The 12,257-nt window shown below is 42.4% G+C and overlaps 1 protein-coding gene across 19 annotated transcripts in view; it reads right to left on the minus strand.

Annotated features, from left to right (window-relative positions):
- foxp1b (forkhead box P1b) overlaps positions 1 to 12,257 on the minus strand; it is a 149,579-nt gene that overhangs the window by 42,970 nt on the left and 94,352 nt on the right. For 18 of the 19 annotated variants that reach the window (XR_006843025.1, XM_046384756.1, XM_046384751.1 and 15 more), the window contains one exon: positions 11,152 to 11,280. Coding sequence is in view for 17 of the 19 variants with exons in the window: in XM_046384756.1 (XP_046240712.1) it covers positions 11,152 to 11,280 (129 nt within the window). In the remaining 2 variants the exon portion in view is untranslated. Of the gene's footprint in view, positions 1 to 898; positions 1,231 to 11,151; positions 11,281 to 12,257 lie in introns of those variants that run through there. The other variant, XM_046384765.1, reaches the window with a different exon arrangement.

Below are 12,257 nucleotides of genomic sequence, written 5' to 3' on the forward strand. Positions count from 1 at the left end.
GGTTTTGTGGTGACGGTGTCAAATATAGAGCTGTGCCAGCCTGTCTTAATTCACTGTGACACCATGAGGAGAGTGAGGATTAGTCCAGGCCGTAGCCCGAGAGCAAGCAAGGTCTGTCCAGCACTCATTAACCCAGAAGAACAAATCATCACAAAATACACAAGCAACAAACCCCAGTGTGTAACAGAAAATAAAAGACAATATTACATTTACCAAGCAGCAAATATTCTAAACAACAAAGCAATGATGTAATAATCTTCTGAGAAAAACAATGTCAAAGAGAAGGCAAACCTGTCTCTTGTTTTTTCTTTAACTTCCCCTAATTCATAAACAACAGCGCGGTAGCGGTTCCTGCTTAACTGGTTAGCTCACTATCAGCAAAGTAAACAAAACTAAAAAAAAAAAAAAAAAAAAAAACTCTGCGTGACATACTCAGAAAGTTATTGTACAGGGTTTGGTATCTGAGGTCTAATAAAGTAACTGACAAACAAGCAAAGCAAAAGAGACTACTGCTTGAACCAAAAGTGAAATGCTGAAAAGCATCAGTAGCATAAAAGCATAAAACACAGATAACCAGAACCTTCTCAATCCATAAACTCTCATTTTGAAAAGCAATACATTGTGACACAGTAAATCTAATGTACATGACACCTGTTCACTGTATCTCTCCTAACAAGACTACAAACCGTCTCAACGGCAAAGTCAGCCTCGGATAACTGCTTCACTCATACAAACTGCATGAACAAAATTAACCAATTACAGTGATAAAGCGTCAACAGTAGACAGACAATAATCCTCCTTTTCTCTTTATCCCTGGTCAAATTAAATTGTCAAGTATTTTTTTTTAAAAAACACAAGAAAGCTGGCAAAATCACAGAAATCAATCATATTGACAAACCTGACAAACTCCATTTAGCTGGCAGGGTAAACAGAGTGCCGGGCCACGCGGTGTGGAGTGAAGCAGAGCGGAGAGCAGAGCGGAGTGGGAAGGAGAGAGAGAGAGCGAGGGAGAGAGAGGGAGGGCGAGAGAGAGCGATAGGCACACAGGCTGACAGGCGGGGAGGCTGAGAACAAGCGCCGCCGCTGTGCTGTGGAGTCTCCAACCTTCCTCGGGATACAGACAGATTGCACGCGCAAGGTTGCTCCCTGGCTGACAAGATACAAAACTATCCAATCAACCACGCCCTTCTCCACCAATCACAACCAGCCTTCTAAACATAATCAATTCAAATGGGGCCACACAATAGGAAGCCTCGGGCTGGGCTGCAGGTGAAACCGTGCCTTTGTGTGGGGCCCCTTAAAGGAAAAAAAAAAAAAAAAGACACAGTTGACGGCTGTTAACCCTTTGACCCCTGCCGGGACTCCGGCCGTGCAACTGAAACAATGGGAGCCTAAAGAAAAGAGGGCCTTTAATTAAACAACAGATAAGTAAACACAGCTATCCAGCGGAAAGAAAGAAAGCTGGCCCCCGCTATCAGCCCCTTTATTGTTCAGCTAAATGGAAGTGTTTATAGAGCCGGAACAAAGACACAACTCATTTCACATGCTGAAAACAACAAACGCACAAACAGTTCAGATGCTTTGTAGTTACTCGGACTTTTTCTTCCTCGTCAAATTTCCCAAGTCGAGACAATGTATTTTATTTTAGACGAAAATTACGTATTTATGAGAACAGTCTGTTTTTGCCTCGTGTTTCCTGCACTAATGTTAATATGGTAACATGCAACTTGTTGCAATACACTGAGATAAGTTGTGTGCACTTGGTCAGAAAATCAACCACAAAAGCATGAACTTTTTTCAGGTTTTAAACACTTATCCTACAGTTTGGCCTCAGACAAGCTAAAAACCACTTACAGTAATAGCTAACATTACACCAGCTATCCATCCAACTCCATCCCAATGAGAGCAATTAACTGTCATAATATCATCACACTCTTTAACACCCATGTGCACTCAGTAAGAAGAAAAGACAGGGGAGGGAAACAGGACTCTGCCACCTACTGGAGGTCCTGCTAAACACACCAGGAGAGAGAGAGAGAGAGAGAGAGAGAGAGAGAGAGAGATACATATATATTTAAACCTTTCTACAGGGCAAATGTACTTTTTAGTTACATCTATCTAAATTCACCTAGAAGTGTATTAAATTCCATGGATAGCCTAAAAAAAAAAAAAAGGAACGAGATGTTAATCAGACCTGCTTTAAAAGTAATAACAATAAAATCAGGCAGGTTCACTAACTTCTGCAAAACACTTTACAAAGAATTAGAAGGAAGGCATGAGGCAAGATTAACACTTCACTTTGTTAATTATCATGACAATAAACAGAGAGCTGAATAACAGAGCTCTAAAACACAGCTCATATCAACAGCTATAAACCCTTGGCCAAGGATGAAGGAATGTTCATGGGATGCATTCCAGTCCGCAAACACGCTGGTAAAATAAACAGAGCGCCTGCATAACAAGCCACTGCTCTCATCTGCTAATAACTAACAATGAGCTCTGTAAGCTGGCCTGACCTATATAAATTATTGACTGGGACACCTCAAGTGTCAAAAGTGACAATTCTAATACATATCGTATTGAATAATTAAGTGGAAGAGAAGGAAGCTTTTATTTTCTATCTGACACCCTCAAGACGGCTCACACAGAAAAGACAGTGACATGTGCTTACAACTGCATGCACGCTCCACACACACACACACACACACACACACACACACACACACACACACACACACACACACACACACAAACACATACACAAAGTGGTTTAGGCTACGGCCACACTATTCTCCCCCAGCACTCTCCCTGGGGTGGCATGTCGGCGTATTCTCAATAAAACACCTTCTTAGCAGTAATAGGCCACTGTTCTCATTTCAACGCTCCCAAAGGCCTCATGATAAATTTAGCAGACGCACAGTTCAAGCTTCTCCTCTCACACACTGTCTTTCTAATCCATTGCCTCTGTGCCTGTGCCATGTAAAATAATTACACATATGCGTCGATGTGATACACACGCTATATAGATTTTTTTTTTTTTTTCTGTGCGCAGGGAAACATCAATATCCTTGAGCCTTGAACCGGCGTCCCCTGTGATAGTTTACAGAGAGCGCTGAGCGATTGTGTTCATGACAGAGTGGATGACATTATAAAATACTCCCATTTCCTGCTTGAGTTAGAGTGAAAGTATGAGTTAATGTCTGGTCTGGCCTGGGCTCTGCTCCGCTCAGGCTAAAGATAACGACTCGGCTCCAATTACAAAGCCTTCCCAAAACACTAACGCAGCCAGTGAATAAGCTGCACCGGCATGCCAGCCAATGTCTTATTTCTGAAGAGAAGGAGAGAAGTGGAGGAAAAAATACAAAACTATAGTCATTCCTTTTCTTGAGAGGCTCTGGTGACCTGGACCATTGTCATGAGAAAACAAACAGAGTCTGTTTCCCTGTGTGGGTGTAAAGTAAATCATTGTTTACTGATGGTGAGAGTCAGCGGGGCAGGTGTGGGACCTATATAAATAACAGCTGCTCTATATAATATTGCAAAGGCAACAAAAATACCTTTAAGATCCACTGCAGTAGTATAATGCGTGATATTTCTGCTATTTCCTTTTTATCATTTCGGCAGCATCCCATAAAAAATCAATACAGACACAAACAATTCTTCACATCACACAACTTACCAACTGTGTTTATTTTTCAAAGCTACAGTAAAAGTTTCCAGTTCACAAAGATCCCACGTTTGATTTTGGTGACACATATTTCTGCACGGTTCCTCTGTATTTCTGTTAGTCACCTCATATTTTGAGTAATTAAGATAAAATGCAGTTATGCATCTGCTAAATAACCAAAATGTGACACAAAAGAATGTTTAAAAACGAGTGTATGAATGAATGTTTTTGAACAAAATTCTCGGTAGATTTATTTTTCCTTTGTGTGTGTTTCAACTGATATTTTTTAGAATTTGAATGATGTGAAAAGCCCACAACATGTTTAAAAAAATGTGTATTTCCAGTATGAGGACATGACAGCACATTCAGCTTTTAACATCTACAACCCACCAATACTCCCTCTGATACTTGAAATAAGTCACATTTAGAGTGAATAAGGTTATCACCCGAAGCAGAATGGAGTTACAGTAAGTCACGCCTGAGTCACTGCGTTCCTCCTGGTCTATTATATATGGGTTTGGTTATTTACTTTTAATTTCAGCATTCAGGAACACATTGTTTAGTCAGCACTTGTGAGCTGTGTATTTGTAAAATATTTCCTGAGGTGATGTGCCAGCCAGTATAATGGAGATTGTGTTTCAGCGTGTAGTCTAGTGTGGTTTTTCACTTTGTCAAAACAAGAGCACTTTTGGCTTTGAGCAACAGCGATATAAGGAGGTGGGGGAATTTATGGCTCGTCTAGTTAGGTGATTGATTCATCTTTGATTGAAGATCAGAAACTATATTAATACACAGAAATTGTATTTTTATAAGCAATAATAGTTACACTGCGAGGCCTGTGGAGATAAAAGTCATTAGAAGACGAATGAAAAGTTTGAATATAATATTATTTTTATATCACATTACAAAATAGAGGCTATGACATTTACTGTTAAAAGTGATTGATACACTGATTCTAGCAGAGTACAGACCACGTTTGTCTGTGGGTGGCTCTTGACTGGTGTGGCTCTCATGACTTTTTAAGGAAGACTCTAAGAATGTAGGACGCTCTGTAAGCCTACAGCACCGCTAACCACGGTGATTAACTGTTTAGCTAACCTTTTCTCTGGTGTTATTAAACAGTATTTGTTAGTCTGTCTTGTTTCCAAGACTAACCAATAAAACTCCTCAGGAACATTCCTTTAGGTGATAGATACAGATGAGCACTCTATGAATGAATTTTTTTTGATCAAAAAAGGCAAAATTAAAATCCAACAGCTAACTAATGTGAATTCGGTTTGAAGCTTTGCTGCAGATTGGGTGTAGTCACATGGACGACCAGGATGTGCACCGTGACGGTTTACTGTACGATGTCCAACACAAACATAAAACACTCCAAATTATGTCCTCATGTAGCTGAAGGCCCTTCTGTCTCTGTATCTCTCTCATGCTGTCCGAGCGAGACAATATTTCTGTTTCTTAGCCCTAACCAAAAGTGAAAAAAGGAATCAGAGAATCACCAAGCTGTCAAAAGTGTGCAACGACACCCAAAGAGAAACTTGACTGCACCTTGCGTAGCTGTTAGTGTTTTTTAATGCTATGGTTGACTGTGCAAGCATCCATCCTTCCGCTTCTGTGCAAAGGGTGTGTGAATCACTCCAAACAACACACGCTTGACATCAAGATATAGTGCCAGAGGATGACACGAAGATACAACAAAATTTAGGGGGGGAACGTGTATGTGTGTAGCCGGGTGGATGACTGAGAGGGTTGGAGGGTTGAGAGGGTTCACTGCTTGAAGGGAAACATCAGGCCTAAAATGAAAAGAGGGCCCTGAAAATGGTAAGTGGCTCCTAGCGCTGTGACTGGAGTCAATTCGACAGTCATCATCTTGGCTGGGAGAAAGCTCCTACCACAGCAGCCCCCTCCCACGCCCCCTCCCTCTCCATTCTCTGCTTGGCTGCATGGAACTGGGACAGATGACTTCATTCTGACAGGATTATCCCAAACCTGGTTCTAATCTATACAGTACACATAATAGATTTTTACAATATGACAAGGAAAACAAGCAGCAGAAGAGACGACCTGATCCCAGGGTTCCACGCGAACACCGACCTCTGTGTTGTGTTGATCATTCCTGGCAGATTGTATCACCTCAGAGCAACACACGTGTCAAAATGAGAGTTCATTACAGCTTCACCTTGAGACTTTTTACAAACACAAAGACATGGGCTCCTTCTGAGTATCACGTACAGGACTGATGGGATTTTACTGTTGGAGACGCTTTGCAGCCCGATATGCTGAATGATGATTCCCTAAAACATGGATGGCAACAGCACATCCTGGAGGTAAAAAAGCAAGGACAGCGAAAGAAAAGCCAACGATTATAATTTTGACCAGGAGTATGTCTAAAAAAATTCCCTTCAGAGGATATAGTTTGACATTTTGGCTCTTTATCACTGAGCTAACTTACCAGCAGAAACAAGGGAAAAAATCTAGCCTAGCACTGTCTACGATCCACCAAGATCCACATATCAACACCTCTGAAGCTCACTAAATAACACATGATATCTAAGTTGTTTAATCCCTAAAAAACCCTGTGTGTTTTACTCCAGTCAATTCTCTGTTGGTTGTCTGGCACCGTTGAAAACAAGACTCCAGGCTAGCAGTTTCCCCATGTTTCCACTCTGTGTTGCTAAGCTAAACCAAGAGGCTGCTGGCAGCGGCTACATATTTACCATACAACATGAGAGTGGTATCAATTTTCTCATCTAACTCTTGGCTAGAAATTGAATAAGCATTAATCTCAAAATGTCAAACTATTCCTCTACAAATGGATATACTTAAGCATGAACGGTTTGAAAGAAGGTACCAACAACGAGCAGTTAGGCTGTTTGCGGTTACGTGGATATAATCTCATCTCACGCTCTACCTGCAGAAGTTTAAACTTTAATAGAGTGGTGAATCTTGGCAAGATGAAAGCAGTGTTTAAGTGGGCAAATTAGAAACTGGCCACGCTTCGGTTTGGTTCAGCATTTTCGAGAGAGTGCCAACACTTCTTCTGTCTCTCTGTGTTCAGTTCACTTGTTCACTTGTTTTTCTTAACACAATTTTTCTTCTTGTCAGTATTATTTTCTTGTCTAAAATTCTTCAAATGTATTTTGGCTGAAAATACACTTCTGTTGTCTTGGCCAGGTATCCTTTGTGTAAAGTGAGTCTTTATCTCAGGGCAACTAACTCAGAACAATACAATCTTGTGCTAACCGTCACCGCCCCGTTGGGCTACCAAAGCCGTGCCACTCTGGGCCACTGGCCGGCTGGGCTGCGGGAACACCTCAAAATGCTGCCTCAGATCGCCCCTGAAGCACTGGCTGAGCTCCAGCTGACAGGCATCGGCCTAGCGCTCTAATGACGTACAGATTGGAGCGCTGTGGTATACATGTGTCAGAACAATGCCATGGGCCTACTGCAAAAACAGTAGGAGACGGAGAGAAAGAGAGCCGGCGGCTTCTTCCCATCCTGTCAGACAAGAGGCTTGGCCCCTGGATTGTGTCACATCACGCTTCCCCCCAAAAGACCGCAAATGAAGGATGTGAAGAGCAAGCGTGGGGAGGAGGGGCGCTCTACAACTTAAAAGGCTTTCATCCTGTAAACTGAAAAGACATTATCTTTTGACCTGGAGATGCCCTCTGTGTGGCTGTACGCTATGGTGTGAAAACACAAGGAGAGCCAGAGAGAGAGTGAGAGAGAGAGAGAAAAGAAAGAAAGGGGAAAAAAGGAAAGGAGAAGTAAGAAGTTTGGTTTGTGATTTCAACTGGTAATAGTACAGATAAGAAAACCGTCCGCTGGCAAGGTTTTGAAACATTATCAGCGGTGTCTCTGTGTCTGAAGAATAACAAGTGACGCACCTTTGACATCATGAACATCTTCAATGCAGCATTTATCAGAAAATACTGAATAGTGTTTCTCAGTTAACACACAAAAAAGGCCATCACATAATTCCAATAAATATGAAAAAGACAATGAAACCCAAAGAATGTTCTTTCAGCGTCCTTTAGCAAGAAAGCATTCATTACTGTTATCATTTTCCTTTACTCTTTGCTATAAGCAGACTACCTCTGCTATGAATCACAAGTAAAAATTCCCTGATATTAAAGCTGTGTTAAAAATATCTTTTCTTTTCCACATTGCCCACCTGCCTCTCCTCAAACTGATAATCGGTGCAGATGTACTACAGACAGGAACCAGTCAAAGTCATTCAAGCAGCGTCCACACAGGGAACATTCCTGACACTGTACCAGTGACATGAATAATGAAGGCCAATCTCAGACACAATCCTGGATGGGAAACAAGCATAATCTGGGCATTACACTGATAGCACAGACACCATGTTGACACAACATCTTCAACCCAGCTGAATGCCACATAATCCCCTGTAGGAGGTGGATGCCTACCTAAGATCTCTTGCAACGAGGTGTAGTTAACTAGCTGGGCTCGTGAGCAACGCCACAAACGAGCTTCAATCCCCCCCTCCTCCTCCCACCTTGGTGCTGGTGGACTATCAGTGAGGGTCCGACAGTGTTGTTCCTAATTACCTATTTCTCCACTCCTGATCCTGCGGCTGGCATAATTAGTTACCTGGGGCTGCAATCCAATTTGAAGTGATGACAAGAAAGTGATCCATGAAAAAGTAATAAGTTAAATCCAATTTCAGCCTGCCTCTAATTAAATGCACATGGAACTAATGAGTCAAACCCTACCATTTCACTGATAATGGTAATTAGCGGGGTGGGAGTTGCCGGCTCTTGTCGTTGTGCCACTGTAGGTGCGAAGCGCAAAAAGGTAAAAGCGGCATGGATTCTTTTAATCACAAGTGTCATTCTGTCAATGTAATTTACTGGCTTTTTGACCAGTTAAGTATGTTTAGCTGCTTTCCAGCATGCGCAGCAGCTGTTTGTATATCTAGTCTGATTAAAGTGCCTGTAGGCTGCTGAGTATACAGCGGCATCTTCATCCAGAGGCAGGGGGAGGGCGTCGTAGGGGTGAGGGTGTGGGGGGGGCACCCCTGTTGGAGATATAAAACCAAAGAGCCATTTAATGCTGATCAAGGATTCTGAGGCTTGTTTGACTCATATTTTTTCCTCTTTATACGCTATGCAGGTCATTTTTTTTTCAGATGTTCTGTATATCTCGTGCTTCATTATTTTTGACTTGAATAAGAACGAATTGGAAAGTGAGTCACATCTCCAAATGAGTAAAAATCTCTGCACATCTCCTCATGCCTAATGGGAAGACCGCTGAGATGAATGGAGCCTCGTCCGCAGATCAGGTGCTTTTATGGGGTGTCAGCTTACTACACAGCCTCATAATTGTTGGATCATGTCTTTTGATGACCCAGTCCAGCTCAACAGAGAATCATTATCCAGGCCGTGTGATGGAGATAGTGAATGTTCTGTGCGAAGGGGGCTCCTCTACACACGGGTTTGTTCTTAAAAGAGGAAGTGAGATGAGACTCAGACTGTTACCTTCTGGTGTTTCACAAAATGTGTTTGTGTGTGTGTGTGTGTGTGTGTGTGTGTGAGAGAGAGAGAGAGAGGAAGAGAGAGATGGTGTGAGGGGAAAAAAAGAAGGGAAAAAAAACAAGTGAAATCTCAGTACCAGAAAACCATGAGAACAGAAAAAAAACAAAACAAATGTAATACATCTTCACCCAGAACAGCACGCTGATGTTTATGCATGAACGCTTGGCTTTAAACCGCATGTATGTGTGGTTGGAGTGAGTTTAATTAGCAGAATATGTAATTCAGAGATAAACAAACACTTGTCCGGACCTGTGGCTTTTTCATAATGGCAGTTTCATCCCAGCAAAATGCAACATACAACATTAGAGAGCAGGCAATTTACGCTGGTAGTTAGATACTACAGCAAGCCGGGGCTCTCTTCACAAGAACAGGGCAGGAGAGGGGAGGGGAGGGGAGGCGAGGGGGGAAAGGGCCCGACTCTCTTTTCAATAGCTGAGTGACAGCTTGGCCAAGCTCTCTGTATACATTAATAAATTAGAATTTTAATTTTGTCTTTGTCTGCAGGAGATGGTCTAGTACTTCACTATGTACCAACAACTGGCTGTACGCTGGAATCTGCCGTTGTGGTCCCCTCTGTTGACCTCTGCAGCACAATTCCCTGCCAAGCTGGGGAAACTGTTTAGTTTGATCCTTTCAACTTATTTGAATCCTGACAAATATGCACACAACTGAAAGGTCATCACAGTCATATTTCATCCTCTGGAGCTATTCCGAAGACATCTGCACAACAAAGAGGCTTTTTCGCAACCTGACATTAGACCTAGCTGCTACAATAGCTCATTAAAAAGGGCCCCCAATGGGATAGTAAGGGTATTAAATATTATATATACACACACATAGAGAACAGGGGCTCCGTATTAATTACCAAATATGCCCTGAAGTCGTTTGCAATTTCACACTGACACAAACAACCGCTCCTTGTTCAAACAAAGATATACATCTCTGAGGCAGCTGAACTCAAATTAACGTAAATATTGCATCAGATTCGCAGTTCATATTAAAAGCAGAACAAGATGAAAAATTAAAACAAAAAAAATCCTGCAGTTTTTTTCTCTTTGTATCACAAAGCCAGTCCAAACAACCGTCTTACCTTCTCTCTACCTCTCCCTGCCCTGACACTTTCCCACCTTCTGCTTGTCTCTCTTCACTCCAACTCCAAGTCCTCCACCTGGATCACCCACCCCGCTTGTGGATTGCTCTATGGCACCTCCTGCTGCTTGAGGCAGGGACTTGCCTCCTCTTTTTGTGCAGAGCAGTGGCGAAAGGCAAACAGGGAAAGCATATAGTTTCCTCTGCTTGACCCCACTCACTTCTCAGTTGGAGGAATGAAGCTCTCTCACTTCCCCCTTTTCTTCTCCCTTGTTTCAACACTTTCTCCTGCTTTAACCCAAGCCTTACACGTCCTAAAATAAGCGCAGTGAACAGAAAAGGCCTTTGCACAGCAGGAGTCAGAATCAGTTCAGAATCGTCACACATGCTGATGTTTGTTAGTACAGCGGAGTGATTCTGATACTGCTGGATGAGCTCATGTGATCTAAAGTGGCCTCACTGATGCTCTTAAAACATCCTGGCCTTTATATTTCACAACAAATTTCAATTTCTACAATACTGCTGCTTCTAATGTTCCATGTCAAGAAAGGTTGCTCTGTGTGTGTGTGTGTGTGTGTGTGCTGCTAAATCACACATAATGCGTGAGCATACATAACTGCAAAAGTTGCAGTGCCAATATTAATTTCCTGTTTGTGAACTTAGGCTAGCACTGTTTCTCGCACACGGTGTTCAGACAGAGTTGCACAAGTTCACTTCATTGTTTTTTTCTTTTCGTCGGATCAACCACAAAGTCAAATAATCAAGCAAGCCATCTGAAAATGGTGACTAAAAAAATGTAAGTATGTATGAGAGTGACAACATATTTGCTGGTACCTGTAAGGCTTGCTGCTTGTCATTGGCTTTGGGGGATTTGCGGCCAGCGCTTTGCTGAGACTGCAGCTGCTGTGACTGGGGCTGCTGCTGCTGCTGCTGGAGGAGAATCTGCCGAGCCACTTGGAGGGCCTAATGGAGAGAAATATGTATCAAGATGTTAAAAAGAGTCCAACAGAGAGGCTAGATGTAGATATGTTAAAAGCCCCTTGCGAACACTGAGATTCCTATCTGAGCAGATGTATCTGCCTGAGATTGATAAGAAGACCAACTTTTCGGTTTCTCCCGTTCAGAGCCATAAACCCAATGCCAGCGTAAACAATGCCTCCACAAAGACACAGAGAATAGCGATCAGATGTCAAAACAAATTCACAGACAGAGACAGGACAAAAAAAAAAAAAAAAAAAAAAATCCATCCAGAAAAAATATTTGTTGATGAGTTTCACTAAGAGCAAATGTAAATGTGTGTCACAAGACATTTATCTGTGCTTTTGATCCTCCTTTAGCTCAGTCAAACTCCCCAAATAAAAGGCTCTACGGCTGCTTCAAATATCTGTTAAAGGACATGGCCTTCTCAGTGGAAAACAAAATACAGTGCAGTCACATGTTTATTGCTCCAGCTACTCCCTTTTCCCTTACGATAAATAATCAAACATGCCATCCAGAGCAAACAAAGCTGGAGAGAGCTGGGGGTGGAGGGGGGTGGGGGGACGACAACACAGTGGTCTTGAAAACGTTCAGCGATACCAAGAAAAGCAAGCGTTGTGTTCCCACAGTGAGCTGGCCAGCCTCACACCTCCACCAGTAAACCATCTGGGTAAATAACTGGCCTCATTCTTTCCATGTTCCTCAGACGATTGCTCCCACAATTAAACAAACAGTCGGGGGGCACATCCAAGCTCATCTCACAGACTGACAGCCTTTAAGTTCTCCAGTCGATCGTTTGAGAAGTTCAGAAATTGCTCAAGTAAATTGTGGACTGTTTAACAAGAAGATAGTGAGAGAGACAGAGAGTGTGTGAGCAGGTGAGAGAGAGAGAGAGAGCGAGCGAGCACAAAAAAGCAACGTGTGAACAAGTGAGTGAAACCTATGAAAGACTGTGTGAAAAT

The sequence above is a fragment of the Scatophagus argus genome, chromosome 3, assembly GCF_020382885.2.
Source record: "Scatophagus argus isolate fScaArg1 chromosome 3, fScaArg1.pri, whole genome shotgun sequence".
Lineage (NCBI taxonomy): Eukaryota > Metazoa > Chordata > Actinopteri > Scatophagidae > Scatophagus > Scatophagus argus.